Below are 17202 nucleotides of genomic sequence, written 5' to 3'. Positions count from 1 at the left end.
GTGTAGCGGCGCCGCCTGTCATTCAAGGACCTCCCGGACCAGACATGCCTTCGGAGACTCCAGATGAGCAGAGAGACAGTGCGACACATCTGCCAAATGATGGCACACCTGGCACCGCAGGGGTATGGGGGAGGACACCCTCTCCCAGTGGCCGTCAAGGTGTCAGTTGCCCTGAACTTCTACACGATGGGGTCCTTCCAGTCGCTGAGTGGGGACATGTCTGGGATCTCACAGATCCCGGTGCATCCACGCCGTCAAGGAGGCCCTATATGCCCAGGTGGAGCAATATATACATTTCCATGTGGACCGAGCCCACCAGGATGCCTGGGCAGTGGGATTCACCACCATTGCCGGGATGCCCCGGGCCCAGGGCTGATGACACCTATCCGGAGGCAATAGGCTGACACGGACACCCGCTACAATGACGCCCATACAGTGACCAGGAGTGTGATTGAGCGGTGCTTCGGCATTCTGAAGATTAGCTTTAGGTGCCTGGACTGCTCTGGAGGGGCCCTCCAGTATGATGCTGAGAGGGTCGACCCTCTTAACATTCTCAAGATGAGGAGGAAAGGCAGGGGAGGGGGAACAATGAGCAGGACATAGTTTAGTGGGCAGCATGGTAGCATTGTGGCTAGCACAATTGCTTCACGGCTCCAGGGTCCCAGATTCGATTCCCGGCTTGGGTCACTGTCTGTGCGGAGTCTGCACATTCTCCCCGTGTCTGCGTGGGTTTCCTCCGGGTGCTCCGGTTTCCTCCCACAGTCCAAAGATGTGCGGGTTAGGTGGATTAGCCATGTTAAATTACCCATAGTGTCCAAAATTGCCCTTAGTATTGGGTGGGGTTACTGGATTATGGGGATAGGGTGGAGGTGTGGACCTTGGGTAGGGTGCTCTTTCCAAGAGCCGGTGCAGACTCGATGGGCCGAATGGCCTCCTTCTGCTCTGTAAGTTCTACGATGGGGCCCGGGCAGGCAGGGGAGGCCAGACAGCGCTATTGCCAGGGCCAATGTGCACTGGAAGTTCTCATCGGCTCCAGGTTCACCGAATAAGAGGGAGAGGGTGGGGGAGGGGGTGCTGGCCAGGGACACGGACACCACATCCCAGCCCCACACCCCCTCACTTCCCACACTGCCAGACCGCCCGCTTGCACACTCCTACGTTATACTACCTGCGGCGCTACGAGCTGGGGGCCCTGGGTTTGCAATAACAGCGGGTCTGGTCAATGGATGGAGGATGATGACAACCTGCCCTGCGATGAGCTCCACCATATGACAATGTCTAACTCATGCTCACGGTAGCACCTTCCACTTGAGTGATCCCTGCATGCGAGCTGGCCAGTCCATCACATGGTCCCGTTGAATCCCTGGGGTGGGGATGGTGGGGATGGTCCAGCATGGGGGGGAGGGGGAGGGGGAGGGGAGGGGGCGTCCGGGGGGTGGGGGGGGGGGGTGTCCGCCCACAGGGCCTGCACTGGTCCCCCGCCTCCAGCCAGCCCGGACCAGCCCACCCCCACACTCATCAGACAGAGCACCGAGGCAAGTTTTAAATTGTTAACAGGGGCGAGATTCTCCGAACCCCCGCTGGGTCGGAGAATCGCCGGGGGCTGGCGTGAATCCCGCCCCCACCGGTTGCCGAATTCTCCACCACCGGAGATTCGGCGGGGGCGGGAATCGCGCCGCGCCGGTTGGCGGGCCCCCCCGCGATTCTCCAGCCCGGATGGGACGTAGTCCCGCCGCTAAAATGCCTGTCCCGCCGGCGTAGATTAAACCACCTACCTTACCGGCGGGACAAGGCGGCGCGGGCGGGCTCCGGCGTCCTGGGGGGGGCGCGGGGCGATCTGGCCCCGGGGGGTGCCCCCACGGTGGCCTGGCCTGCGATCGGGGCCCACCGATCCGCGGGCGGGCCTGTGCCGTGGGGGCACTCTTTCCCTTCCGCCTTCGCCACGGTCTCCACCATGGCGGAGGTGGAAGAGACTCCCTCCACTGCGCATGCGCGGGGATGCCGTCAGCGGCCGCTGACCCTCCCGCGCATGCGCCGCCCGGAGATGTCATTTCCGCGCCAGCTGGCGGGGCAACAAAGGCCTTTTCCACCAGCTGGCGGGGCGGAGATCCGTCCGGTGCAGGCTTAGCCCCTTAAGGTTGGGGCTCGGCCCCCAATGATGCGGAGCATTCCGCACCTTTGGGGCAGCGCGATGCCCGACTGATTGGCGCCATTTTGGGCGTCAGTCGGCGGACATCGCGCCGTTTCCGGAGAATTTCGCCCCAGTTGTTTATTGCAAAGAAATAAATACAGTCTGTGCCCTAACCCCCATAATTAAACTGTGTCCTGCACCTGTGCCAACTTAACTGTTGTCTAACTTTCTGGCCTTATGGGCCCTAACACTACGCTTAGGTGGTTCCCCAGACGATAAAGCAGGAGTGGAGGCTCCTGCCCTGCAACAAGGGTCCCAACAAGTTGGTACCCATCTCCTGGGGCGACCCGGCATGGGTGGGCCCGCCTGCTGCTCAGGTGTCCCTGGTGGTGTGGTGCTGCCCTGTTCTGCCCACTGCCCCCCAGATGCACCAGGGACAGGAAAGGGTAGGGGGGGGAAGTCCGAAGTGCTGCGGTATTCCGGCACCTCCCCTGCGGGAGTCACTGGCTTGGGCCCCATCACCTCCTCCTCCCTCGGGGGACCCAATGTCCCCCCAAGGCTACTCCATGGGACGAAGGTGCAAGAGGAGCCATCCCCTGAGGCCCCTCTGCCACCTGGCGCTGCCAGTCCTGGAGGCCCGCTCTGGTCTCGACCAGGGTCTGCATGCTCGCAGCCATGGAGCACAGTAAATGGACCATCTCCGTCTGGGACTGCACCACATCACGCTGCGACTGTGCTACATCAGCCAGCGACTGGGTCACCTCCCTCTGGGACTGGGCCACCTCCCTCTAAGTCTGTGCAAGGCTGGCCACGCCTGGGCAATGTCGCCGATGTTCCCAGCCATGGCCTGCTGTAACTGGGCCACGCTGAGGAGCGCTGCTGCGATTTCCAGGTGGCTCTGGCACATGGCTGCTTGTGAGAGGGCAGCCATGTCCTGAGCCTCAGCCACCGCCTGCACAGAATGTCCCAGGCCTTGGGCACACTGATCCATAGACTAAACTGTCACCACGATTGCCTCCACCGCAAGTGCCACCCATGCAGTGTCGGCCTGGGTGGCACACATGGCCGAAACTATACCCTGCTCCTGCACACGGTTGGACTCCTGCACCTGCAGGTGCTGGATGCTCGCCGACATTCCCTCTTGTAGTCCCTGGCTGTCTGACTGCATCTGCACTGTGGCTGGGAATGGATGTTCCAGAAGCCCAGGACCCGTCTGGATGGCAGCTGGTTCCTGGGGCCAGCCCGTCCTCCGATCATCCGGCCCCTTGGCTGCTCCTACCTCCATCTGCTGTACCGGACGTGATATGTGATGTCCACCAGATAGAGTCCCAGGAGCCTTTTCACAAATGTGCCCAACCAATGTGATAGTCTCTGGGATGGTGGAGGGTGTAGGAGACAGCTGTGATGGAAAGTCAATGCCACCCTCCAACCTTAGCTCCAAGGAGTCCTGAGTCTTGGGCGGAAGGCTGGTGTCTGGGCTGCTCGCCCCGTCAGTGCTCGGCTGTCTGGGGGGCACCGGCTCTGGCACTCGCTGGGGGCGGGGGACTCCGGATGGACCGGCACCTTCTCTGGCAGGTCCTGTGAGACACAAGATGACATGTATGATGGACAGCCGGGGGGGGGGGGGGGGGGGGCCTTCACACATTTCATGGGCAAACGCTACTCAGTGGGGTCTCACTTGCTCATCTGTGACCCCACTCCACCCCAGCGACATCCCTTTCCCTCTGGGCCGCCGGCCATGTTCAGGGCCCTCTGCTCGGCCATGGGAGGGGCCGCAGTTCTGCTGTCCCCCTCCGGTCTCCTCCCGCCCCAGGCGGTTGTGCGCGGCCTTCTCCTGGTGTGTGGGGGTGGGGGGTGGGAGGGGGCGACACATACAATGACACGTTAGATGGTCCTATGCTTGCAGCCCAGGGGTTGGGCAGATGGTGGCCTCAGTGGCATGGGTGCTGGCAAATGGGACAGGGTGGGGGTTCACCCATCCCCGGGAGAGAGGCCAGGTTAAGGGTGTGTGGGGGGGCGGCGTTAGTGCCAGGGGCACGGAGCAGCCAACTCACCCTGGCTGCCCTGAGAAGGTCATGACGTTTCTTCCGGCACTGCATGCAAGTTCAGGCGAAGTTGCCCATGGCGTGGACCGCCTCTCCCACCTGTTGCCAGGGATGGTGGACGGCAGCGCCCGGCAGCCTTCCTCACGGGCCGGGGTTTAGGGTTATCCTTCTCTTCTCCATGATGTCCAGGAGGGTATCCAGCTCAGACTCCCTGAACCGTGGCGCTGTTCTCAATCTTGTTGTCTTGGATGGTATGTGTGGTGGGGGGAGGACCGTTTAAGTGCGGCTGCAGCGTGTGAGCCTCATGAGTGCCAGTCACGGACCTGGCAAAACTGGCACCCTTTTCCACGGAATTGATTGCGTTCCACGTGGCGATGGTGTTAGCCCATTTAAAGTAGCTGAATGGGTGCAGGTGTTACGCCATTTTGTCTGTCGTAAAATGCCACACATCCTCCACTGGCGTCAACACTTAGCATCAGAAGCGTAGAGTCCAGCCCTATGTGCCCAAACCTCCCCTCCTTTGAGCCAGGACTTCATTAATGTCTCAAGATCATAATCCCAAATGACAACTTGCCCCTGCAGCTCACCAGCCTTTTTCCCCATATAATGTGCATTTGTGTACATGCACTCAAAACCCATCTTAGACTGTTTCATATGATGCAGCTGAGGCAAATAACATAGATGCAGTTAAAGAGAAGCCTTGAGGGAAAAGAAATAAATGAAATGGTGATAGGAGTCGATGAAGCAGTTGGAAGGAGGCCCGTGTAGGCGCATAAACACAAGCATAAACCAGATTATCTGAATTGTCTATTTCTGTCCTGCAAATTCTGTATAATATAATGATTTTGGCCATCTGTTTCTCGGACATAATGATGATGTAAAAGCTATTTTTTCCTCTGGATTTGCTGCATGGTAAAAATATAGTGACATAAAGTAAAGTCAGCTAATCCTCTGCATCAACTCTCCCTGTATAGTACAGATAATATATTTTCAATATATGACAGATTTATTTTTGATTTTGTGTAAGGTAATTGGACTTCAGGTTATATCTTTAAATGTAGTGAGTTTACACATCTGTTATTGGTTCCATGTAGTATATTAATTTTCATTAGTAACTTTTATATAGATCTAATTGAGAAGATGAAGCACAAATTTTCATAATTATGACTTTCATATTCTTAATGAAACTTCTGTTACCCAGAAACCTTCAGTTTTTAAACGTTGATGGTAATGAGCTGACAACATTGCCATGTGGCCTCCTCCAGCTCCAGCTCAAGAACTTACGCATGGAGAATAACTACACAAATTCTTTGTTTTGGGAAGGAAATGTTCGGAACCAACCACAACGACTGACTGATCTAGCTGCTGTTACTTTCTCCAAGAACCACTTAGGTCAGCAGTACACAAACATTTCTAAAGACGTGCAAGATACACTGAACAAGTAAGTAGCTCAGTTTACATCGGACTGAGATAATCGGCTTGGCTTTCAATTACACTCTCCAATTCTAGCACTAAGCCTTTCCCAGATATGCCTGATGCAAGGCACCATTACCCTGTAATGGCTTCTCCAGTTACATTTTCTCTTGCCCAATGTAAAAGTCAATTATGTTAGACAAACCCAGGCTCAACCTATGAACTGAAGTTGGATATTGAGTACAGAGTAAACTGAGATAGTATTCCCTCGGTGAATGATATATTAATTTAGTATCTCTCAATAACATGTAGTGTCCATATCACTTCAGAAAATGATCAATATCAGTCACACCAGGCATTTTGATACAGGTTAAGCCCCAAACTAGGTTCTACACAGATAAGCATTTGTAGCAAAACACAGTAATAGCCAGTTACTGAAGCCAATTCCAAATAACACAGCAGCTTTCACACCCAGTTCATGAAAGAGGTAACCAGATAAGACAATCAATTATGTTTTTTTAAATGGCTCTTCTTGAGGATTTTTCAGCAAAAGGCAGACATACCTGTCTTTGTGCCGCTTCCCAATTCTTACTGATCCAACTCGTTCCCAAAATTACAAAGGTTAATTCCTACCCACAGATGCACACCTTGTTCTCCTTCCCAGCCCCTGTTACCCTCTCCATCCGTTGTGGTGAGGTTGAAACCATAAATCATTGGCATATTAAAAATACCTAATTTTTATACACACATATACATATTGAAATACAATTATCTTTTGAGAAGCGAATCCTTACTTAAAATGTGATTTGTGCTAATGTTTTATATTTTATAGTCAATATTTAAATGTCAGTGACACATAAGAGTGTCACACATGCGTGTTTGCTGGAATTAACGGGCATTTCAGCTGCCACTAACACCTGATGCTTCAGTTGGCATGGCTGAAATTGTACTTCACATTGAAAGGGGGAGACCCTAAGTGATATAAACAGAAGTAGCATTGCTGTACACATCATGCTAATGAATAATGGATGCTAAGGGTGAGAATTTCTCATCAAAAATTCCCAGCCTTACTTTAGGTAGTTGGGGGTGTAGGTGGCACAGAACTGGGTACGGCTCTGTAAGCTGAATTTCACCACCCTGGTAGGGATGATGAAGGAGGATCTGTGATGGTAGGATAGTCCCACTTGTCGTTGGCTGGCCGGGTGCAGGCAGTCAAAATTAATATTTTGCCTCGGTTTTTGTTTTTATTCCAATGTCTGCTTGTCTTTTTGCCAAAGGCATTTTTTCAAGGGGTGGATAGGCTTTTCTCATCGTTTGTGGGCAGGTAAGGTGGCGAGAATAAGGAAGGCGGTGCTCCAAATGGGGCAGCAGTCGGCGGCCTGGCTCTTTCGAATCTGTTGCACTATTGGGCGGCAAAATGGGGAGAAAGTGCGGGGCTGGAGGAAGGAGTCAGAGGCTATGTGGGTGTGGTTGGAGGTGGCATCCTGTAAGGGGTTATGGTTGCGAGTGCTGCCGCTAGCCCCAAAGAAGTATTCTGGGAATCTGGCAGTGGTGGACTGGCTGAGGATTTGGGGGCAATGCCAACAGCACTACAAGTTGAGGATAGCATCGAGGGTGATGCCGTTAATAAGGAATCATGGGTTTGAGCTGGGGAGGATGGATGCGAGGTTCCAGGGATGGGAGGAGAAAGGGGTGAAAGACACGAAGGATCTGATTCTGGAGGGAAGGTTTGCAAGTTTAGAGGAGTTTGGGGTGAAGTATGGGCTGTAGCATGAGGAGGGCTTTAGGTATATGCAGGTTCGGAATTTTGCTAAAAAGCCTTTTCCGAGTTTCCTGTGGCGCTGCCCTCCTCATTATTAGAGGAGGTATTGTCAGTTGGGGGGGGTGGGGGGTGGAGAGTGGGGTGGTCTCAGCAATTTATGGTAGGATTATGGAGGAGGAGAAGGAGTCAATGGAGGGGATTAAGGCTAAGTGGGAGGAAGAGTTGATGATGGTGCTGGAGGAAGGATTATGGTGCAAAGTGCTGTGAAGGGTCAATGCCTTGACCTCATGTGCAAGGCTGGGGCTGATCAACTAAAAGTGGTGTATAGAGTGCACATAAATAGGGCGAGGATGAGTCGGCTGTTTGAGGGAGTGGAGGAAAACTGTGAGCAGTGTGGGAGGGGCCCAGCCAACCACGTCCATTTGTTCCGATCTTGCCTGAAATTGGGGAGGTATTGGGGTCAGTTTTCAGCACCATGTCCAAGGTTCTGCATGTGGATCTGGGTCCCCGAGCGGCTATATTCGGGGTGTTGGACCTGCCACGGTTGCAGACGGGAACGCGGCAGATGTTTTTGGCCTTCTCCTCATTGATCGCTCGCAGGCGGGTCCTGTTGGGGTGGACGTCAGCTTCTCTCCCCTCAGTGCTTCGGCATGGTTAGGGGACCTGCCATGGAAAAGGTGACATTTGCACTGAGTGGGGCGGAGGAGGGGTCCCACCAGAGGTGGGGGTTGTTCATTTTGTATTTTGGAAACCTGTTTGCTGCCAAGGGGTTGGGGTGGGAGGGGAGCGTTAGGATTTGTTTTCTTTGTATAAAAATGTTAAAAAATTGAAAATGTTGAATTAAAATTTTTTTTTTAAAATCCCAGCCACAGAACACGGAAATGGTTGTGGCAGAATATCAGTCACAATATTTCCAGAGGCAGACAATTAAGAAGTCGCCTCTGGGAACCCCATTCAATTAAGGAATGTGCGTGGGTGAAGGAGCCAGCAGGCCCAAAAGTAGGACATCCAATTTGCAAACCCACTATAAGAGAAGGATGCTGCTGAGACTAACAGGAGATTGCAAAGGCATCTCAATATGAAGATAACCTCAGAAGAATTATGAAACTATAAAAATAAAGTGTGGCCCTAGCTGTCACACTACATTTTAAAAATACCTCATTGGCTGTAAACCGCTTTGGGGATCCTGAGGTCATGAATGGTGCTATATGAATGCAAACCTTTTTTCTTACCATGACTTCCGATTGTCCCAACATTGTATTTAAGCGGCTTTACATGTATAAAATTTAGACCCTCAATCTACCACAGACGTCCGGAGGCTTTGTGGAAACCTGCACAAGAGAAATGCTCCCCTTTTGCCTGATATCCCCAAACCTTTATTTCTCTGACCGTACAGCAAAGTCTGTCTGTTGCCTGAGTAGCTCTCAATTGCCTGTGCTGGTCCAGTGGCTGACTCGCTAATACAGCTCCAACTGTCACCCGAGACTGCCGTCCATGGGTTTCACCACAGGTCATAACTATTTATATGACCTCCATGTAATGGGTGCTGGAAGACTGGCTTGGTTTTCTCCTAGCAAGGTACATAGATACATAGAAGATAGGAGCAGGAGGAGGCCTTTTGGCCCTTCGAACCTGCTCCGCCATTCATCATGATCATGGCTGATCATCCAACTCAATAGCCTAAACCTGCTTTCTCCCCATAGCCTTTAATCCCATTCTCTCCAAGTGCTACATCTAGCTGCCTCTTGAATATATTCAAAGTTTTAGTATCAACTACTTCCTGTGGTAATGAATTCCACAGGCTCACCACTCTTTGTGTGAAGAAATATCTCCTTACCTCTGTCCGAAATGGTTTACCCTGAATCCTCAAATTGTGCCCCTGGTTCTGGACATGCCCATCTTTGGTAACATCTTCCCTGCATCTACCCTGTCTTGTCCTGTGTGCCATATGAGACCCATTCCACCATATTTTCCCCTGGATAGGGAACATAACATCAGCATCCCCCATGTTTGAGAGTTGTTTTAGGAAAGTCACAGCTTTTTTAAATATATGTATTTTTATTAGAGTTTTTCCACTTTTCCAAATAATGCAATAAACCCTCAAAACTGGTATAGAACAATATAAATGCTTCTGCATACATGAGTACAGAAAAAGACAGGAGAATGGCAACACAATTGGTTCAGCTTAATCTTTAAACTTTGGTGTCTCTGACTATACATTAACAAAAAACAACGACAGGTACAATGGGTGGGATTTTTCAGCCACATCCGCCCGGCGACCGGAGAATCCCGCCCAAAGTCAATAGACTTCTCCATTGCCGTGTCTCGCCTGTGGTGTTCTTACGGCAGGCGGGGCAGAAGAATCCAGCTCAATGTCTTTTCCTCTGATACCAGACCTGCCTGTACCATTGCAGGATACAGTTCACAGTTCTTTAACCCCAAAACGAAAAAAATACAAAATGTTTGTGATTACACTAATTCTAAGGGGACATTCCTCAATGCATGTGAGGTCCTATAAGCATTCCTTCCAGGAGACATAGAATCATGGAATCCCTACACTGCAGGAAGAAGCCCATCGAGTCTGCACCAACCCTCCAAAAGAGAACCCTACCTATCCCACTCCCCCTAACCCTACGTAATCTTTGGACACTAAGGGGAAATTTATCATGGTCAATCCACCTAACCTGCAAATGTTTGGACTGTGGGAACACCCGGAGGAAACCTGCAGACATGAGAAGGATTCCCCGCACTTCCTGGCGTGTGAGGCAGGAGTGCTATCCATTGTGCCCCTGTATTGCCCCTACTCCTACATACGCCTCAGAAGAGGAGAAAGGATAAGTCAGAATGAGAATGGGTGCCAAATGCACTGCATCCCCCGCTCCCCCTGCATTTTGACCCCAACCATGAGGACTTAAATCATTCACGTCCTGGCAGTGGCACTATTTATCACGATAAAGTTAGTAGACCGTAAAGCATAGATTACCATCATTAAGTAGGGATAAGGCAGCACGGTGGCGCAAGTGGTTAGCACGGTTGCCTCATGGCACCAAGGTCCCAGGTTCGATCCCGGCTCTGGGTCACTGTCCTTGTGGAGTTTGCACATTCTCCCCGTGTTTGCGTGGGTTTTGCCCCCACAACCCAAAAGATATGCAGGGTAGGTGGATTGGCCACGCTAAATTACCCTTTAATTGGAAAAAATTAATTGGATACTCTAAATTTAGTGTTTAAAATTTTTTTTTAAAAATTAAGTAGCAATAAGAAGAAGAAAAGACGGATATCTATCATGCAGCCCCACTATCATACCACCTACACAGTGCACCCATTAATCAGTCTCGTGAGTGCTAATATTCTGTGCCAACGAGCCAAGTTCATCTTCAATGACTTTAATGTTCAGAATCATCATCTGCAATGTCTTCGAGAGTGCCGGATCAAGAGTCTGCTCAAGGATTAGGTCGCCGTATCAAGGAAACAGTCCTACCCCAGTTGCATCTGACTGCTCCTTTTATCAACGTTTTTATAGATTCCTCAGCATATTTTTTAAACACCACTTCGCCAGAAATCTTTTAGGGACAGACTATGGAGTATTCAGTTCCGGATTAGGTAGTATATGCTGCATGTTAAACAGAATAAATGAGATGATTAAAGGATGAATGGCGCCAGAGCTCACGGAAATGCTGCTATTCCCACGCCTGGTTCACATGATCCCCTGACACAGCTTTTTGAAGATTTTAGCCATCTTTTCATTATTTTTCAGATGCAGTATTCCTACTTGTGATTGACTCTGGTTGTAAAGCATGGGAAAATTTCCAGTCTGTCGTAAAGACATCCCTTAACTTGATGAGCGCCAAGCTCATCAAATATATTATTATTAAATAGAAGCATCATTCAATAATACTTTGTTCTCATTGAACTGGATATTGTAATCCAGTCTCTTTAGTAATCCCTGTTTTCTCTGATTAAAACTATATTTGTTCAATAGTTTATAAAAGGTGAGAAATTGATGTGTGTGGTCACGGAGAACGAGTCACATTTGTGTTTCAAACAGTTTCAGTATGCTGTCCATCTTTGTTTCTCAATCAACGAGCTTACTGACAAAAATGTGGAAAGGAATAAGCAGAGAAGGGTTGATGAAAAGAATACACTTAACATAAAGCATGGCATGAATTGCAATATTCCCAGCACAGCTGAAGAATTATGCATATACAGGTAACTAGTGAATAAAGGAGCTCTGTCTCCTCAGAGAGTGCTTTTGAAACATAGGATTTATTGAGAGGAAGAGAGAAAATTGAGGAATAATGCCCCATTACTTATCAGCAAAACACAGAGCTCAGTATCAATTTTCATTTTGTTTTATTGTAATTGTTTTATTTTTCTATTTTGTGTGATAGTGCGACTATATGTGACTGCTGCAAAGGACCTCTGTATGGTGCCGGACTTAAAGTGATCAAGCAATGGAAGACCATCTTTAATACCGAAAGCCTCCCGCTCCTTTTTCATGCCTGTTCACCATCTTGTTACAAATGGTTCTTGTCTGAGGCTCACTGAACAATCTATTTTCACTAAGATTTGTCTTATTGCAAAAGGAAGTTAATGAGGACCAAGTATTCTTGTCCAGCATGTTTCAATTAATATGCTGCATCAATTAATAGATACTCCTGGTAAGCACTTATAATTTCGACATTTTAAAACGTTGTTTCTGCTTGTTCTTCATTCAGTCATTAAAGAATTTCCTTTGCACATTTGTCACTAAATTGATTGTAATATGTATAATTATTTAAATTCGGCAATACACTTTTTAAAAGTATTGATCTGTTTTGAATTGCTGTCAACTCATGAAAATACGTGGCATAGCCACTTGAAGAGGTTTTTAAAGGAGAATTTAGTGTTTTTGAGTGTAAAAATACATAATTTTGACTATTGATACAAAATACTTGACAATTACTCCCTTCAAACTGGTAACCATCAAAATAATTGCACTGTTGCTTGTATCAACGTAACATTGGGAAGTACTTCTTAGATTCATAGAATTTATAGTGCAGAAGGAGGCCATTCGGTCCATCGAGTCTGCACCGTCCTTGGAAAGAGCACTTAAGCCCACGCCTCCACTCTATCCCTGTAACACAGTAACCCCACCTAACCTTTTTAGACACTAAGGGGCAATTTATCATGGCCAATCCACCTAACCTGCACATCTTTGGACTGTGGGAGGAAACCGGAGCACCCGGAGGAAACCCACGCAGACACGGGATAAAGTGTAAACTCCACACACAGTCACCCGAGGCCAGAATTGAAGCGGATCCCTGGAGCTGTGAGGCAGCAGTGCTCACCTTTCTGCCACCGTGCCGTCCCCTAACAAAACTTCATCTCAAAGAGCAAAGAACAATGAACAAAGAAAAGTACAGCATAGGAACAGGCCCTTCAGCCCTCCAAGCCTGTGCCGACCATGCTGCCTGTCTAAACTAAAATCTTCTACACTTCCTGGGTCCGTATCCCTCTATTCCCATCCTATTCATGTATTTGTCAAGATGCCCCTTAAATGTCACTATCGTCCCTGCTTCCACCACCTCCGGCAGTGAGTTCCAGGCACCCACTATCATCTGTGTAATAATCTTGCCTCGTACACCTCCTCTATGCCTTGCCCCTCGCACCTTAAACCTATGCCCCCTAGTAATTGACCACTCTACCCTGGGAAAAAGCCTCTGACTATCCACTCTGTCTATGCCCCTCATGATTTTGTAGACCTCTATCAGGTCGCTCCTCAACCTCCATCGTTCCAGTGAGAACAAACGAGTTTATTCAACCGCTCCTCATAGCTAATGCTCTCCATACCAGGCAACATCCTGGTAAATCTCTTCTGCACTCTCTCTAAAGCCTCCACATCCTTCTGGTAGTGTGGCGACCAGAATTGAACACTACTCCAAGTGTGGCCTAACTAAGGTTCTATACAGCTGCAACATGACTTGCTAATTCTTACACTCAATGCCCCGGCCAATGAAGGCAAGCATGCCGTATGCCTTCTTGACTACCTTCTCCACCTGCGTTGCCCCTTTCAATGACCTACCTGTACACCTAGATCTCTCTGACTTTCAATACTCTTGAGGGTTCTACCATTGACTGTATATTCCCTACCTGCATGAGACCTTCCAAAATGCATTACCTCACATTTGTCCGGATTAAACTCCATCTGCCATCTCTCCGCCCAAGTCTCCAAATGCTCTAAATCCTGCTGTATCCTCTGACAGTCCTCATCGCTATCCACAGTTCCACCAACCTTTGTGTTGTCTGCAAACTTAGGAATCAGATGAGTTACATTTTCCTCCAAATCATTTATATATACTAGGAACAGCAAAGGTCCCAGAACTGATCCCTGCGGACACCACTAGTCACAGCCCTCCAATTAGAAAAGCACCCTTCCATTGCTACTCTCTGCCTTCTATGACCTAGCCAGTTCTGTATCCATCTTGCCAGCTCACCCCTGATCTCGTGTGACTTCACCTTTTGTACTAGTCTACCATGAGGGACATTGTCAAAGGCCTTACTGAAGTCCATATAGCCAACATCCACTGCCCTACCTGCATCAATCACCTTTGTGACCTCTTCGAAAAACTCTATCAAGTTAGTGAGACACGACCTCCCCTTCACAAAACCATGCTGCCTCTCATTAATACGTCCATTCGCTTCCAAATGGGAGTAGATCCTGTCTCGAAGAATTCTCTCCAGTAATTTCCCTACCACTGACGTAAGGCTCACCGGCCTGTAATTCCCTGGATTATCCTTGCTACCCTTCTTAAACAAAGGAACAACATTGGCTATTCTCCAGTCCTCCGGGACATCACCTGAAGACAATGAGGATCCAAAGATTTCTGTCAAGGCCTCAGCAATTTCCTCTCCAGCCTCCTTTAGTATTCTGGGGTAGATCCCATCAGGCCCTGGGGACTTAGCTACCGTAATATTTTTCAAGACGCCCAACACCTCGTCTTTTTGGATCTCGATGTGACCCAGGCTATCTACACACCCTTCTGCAGACTCAACATCCACCAATTCCTTCTCTTTGGTGAATACTGATGCAAAGTATTCATTTAGTACCTCGCCCATTTCCTCTGGTTCCACACATAGATTCCCTTGCCTATCCTTCAGTGGGCAAACCCTTTCCCTGGCTACCCTCTTGCTTTTTATGTACGTGTAGAAAGCCTTGGGATTTTCCTTAACCCTATTTGCCAATGACTTTTCGTGACCCCTTCTAGCCCTCCTGACTCCTTGCTTAAGTTCCTTCCTACTTTCCTTATATTCCACACAGGCTTCGTCTGTTCCCAGCCTTCTAGCCCTGACAAATGCCTCCTTTTTCTTTTTGACGAGGCCTACAATATCTCTCGTTATCCAAGGTTACCAAAATTTGCCGTATTTATCCTTCTTCCGCACAGGAACATGGTGGCCCTGAATTCCTTTCAACTGACATTTGAAAGCCTCCCACATGTCAGATGTTGATTTACCCTCAAGCATCCGCCCCAATCTAGGTTCTTCAGTTCCCGCCTAATATTTTTATAATTAGCCTTCTCCCAATTTAGCACATTCACCCTAGGACCACTCTTATCCTTGTCCACCAGCACTTTAAAACTTTCTGAATTGTGGTCACTGTTCCCGAAATGCTCCCCTACTGAAACTTCTACCACCTGGACGGGCTCATTCCCCAATACCAGGTCCAGTACAGCCCCTTCCCTAGTTGGACTATCTACATATTGTTTTAAGAAGCCCTCCTGGATGCTCCTTACAAATTCTGCCCCGTCTAAGCCCCGAGCACGAAGTGAGTCCCAGTCAATATTGGGGAAGTTGAAGTCTCCCATCACAACAACCCTGTTGTTTTTACTCGTTTCCAAAATCTGTCTACCTATCTGCTCTTCTATCTCCCGTTGGCTGTTGGGAGGCCTGTAGCAAAGTCTCAACCCTATTTCAAACACTCCTCCATTGTTTTGTCCTTGATACAAAAAAAAGACAAGGATTGAAAATAGGTTTAGCAGTAGAAAATAAGTAGTTGGGGACAGGGTAACTCTGGCTGTAGGGCAGACTAGTGGAGTTGCAAGAATTGGTTTTGACTCCCCACTGTTCACACTTTTCAGAAATAACAGGGAGAGTTGGGAATAATAATGGTCCATCTATGGCATACCAAAAATGGTCCATCAGTGAATGTTGATTAAATGGTTTACATTTCATAATAGTAAAACAGTAACAGGACTCTGAGACAAGATGTAGTAAGGAAAATGCACCTAATAAACATCATAAACGAAACCAATAAAGTAATTTCAGAAACACTTTTTTAGCCACCTTTCTTTGTCACAAACTCAACTATCCATTAGCTAAAATGAAATTTTCTAACATAAGACATTAAAAAAAAACATATTTCACCACAAGATTAGCATTATCTTTGAAATTGTATTGTGCCCTTGATTAAAACTTTTGCTCAGAGTCGCACTTGAAAGCCTACGATTGGAGATGATACTCTTTCAGGTGCTATCAATCAGTCAACTGAAGGCAGTTAATGACATTTGTGCCTATTCTTGCTAGGTAATCGCATTCTGATGATGGCAGTACATCAGAACTTCCCAACATGTATTATTATATGGGCAGTAACTTCTGGTTCCAAGGCAGTGTATCTGGGGGGTGGGTACCCAAAAGATGCGCTGGGGACCTCTGGTTGTTCGCAGGTAAGAATCTCATTGCAATTGTCTGGGAAGCTCAAATTTCCTTTGGGAAATTGCCCTACACTATGAACCATCCAAAATCGAAAAAAGAAAAATAAAGACGGGGGAACCACAGGAACGCGCAACCCGGCCGGGGGTGGGGGGGTGGGGGGGGGGGGGGGGGGGTGGGGGGGGGGGGGGGAGGAGGAGGAGAAAAGGCTGGAGGGACACATAAGGGATAACGTGGGAGGGAGGGAGCAACCCCACCCTCTAGGTCACAGGGGAAAGACAGCCAAAGTTGAGGGAAGAAAAGAAAGGGGGGAAGGGGAGAGAAAGGGGGGAACCCCCACCAAAACCGACCAGAGGTGACACAAGGGGGAGTGGGGGGAGAGGGGCAGGGAGGGGCGGGCTGGGGGGGAACACACGCCGAGCCAAAGGGTGGCAGAATTTAAATAGGGGAAATTAAGAGAAGGAAAAGACAAACCTTTCTGTATTATACAGTGAATAAACATGGCCAACAATTTACATAACTGCTTGTAAATTTTGAAAATGCCAATAAAAAGATTTCAAAACCAAAAGAAAATGAACCATCCAAAATTGTGATTTAAATTGTGAACTTCAGATGGTTCTCACTGTGTTCCAATACTCCAGATGGGTCTTCCAATATTCCAAACACTGCCAATTCTGGACTCGGGACCATCTTCACCCTCAGTACCTCCAACATCACGTCAGCAAACCCCCGCCGAAGTCCCTCAAGCTTCAGACAGGCCCAAAACATGTGGACATGATTAGCGGGCCCTCCCGCACACCGTCCAAACCTGTCCTCCACCCCCTCAAAGAACCTACTCATTCTAGCCACCGTCATGTGAGCCCTGTGGACTACTTTAAATTGAATGAGACTCAGCATGGTGCATGAAGAGGATGCATTCACTCTCCTCAGAGCCTCCTCCCATAATCCAGCCTCCAGCACCCGCCCCAGCTCCCACTTCCGCTTAACTACGCCTATCGAGGTGCCCACCCAATCCATTAATCTTCATAAATCTCTGACACCCTGCCCTCACCAATCTCTGTTTTCAGCAGCACCTTATCCTGCAACCCCAGGGGTAGCAGATCAGGAAAGGACAGCACCTGTTTCCTCATGTAGGGCGGGATTCTCCGACCCCCCCCCCCGCCAGT

The 17202-nt window shown here is 48.9% G+C and overlaps 1 protein-coding gene across 9 annotated transcripts in view; it reads left to right on the top strand.

Moving 5' to 3' along the window:
* The window catches only part of LOC140428160 (leucine-rich repeat-containing protein 63), a 101779-nt gene extending 89677 nt beyond the window's left edge, over window positions 1–12102 (top strand). For all 9 annotated transcript variants that reach the window (XM_072514294.1, XM_072514296.1, XM_072514295.1 and 6 more), the window contains 2 exons: window positions 5378–5617; window positions 11740–12102. In XM_072514294.1, coding sequence (XP_072370395.1) covers window positions 5378–5617; window positions 11740–11896 — 397 coding nt within the window. In that variant the 3' untranslated portion in view covers window positions 11897–12102. The remainder of the gene's footprint in view (window positions 1–5377; window positions 5618–11739) is intronic.
* Window positions 12103–17202: the final 5100 nt, after the last annotated feature.

This window comes from Scyliorhinus torazame, chromosome 8, assembly GCF_047496885.1.
Source record: "Scyliorhinus torazame isolate Kashiwa2021f chromosome 8, sScyTor2.1, whole genome shotgun sequence".
NCBI lineage: Eukaryota > Metazoa > Chordata > Chondrichthyes > Carcharhiniformes > Scyliorhinidae > Scyliorhinus > Scyliorhinus torazame.
This window is presented reverse-complemented; position numbering and strand designations above follow the sequence as displayed.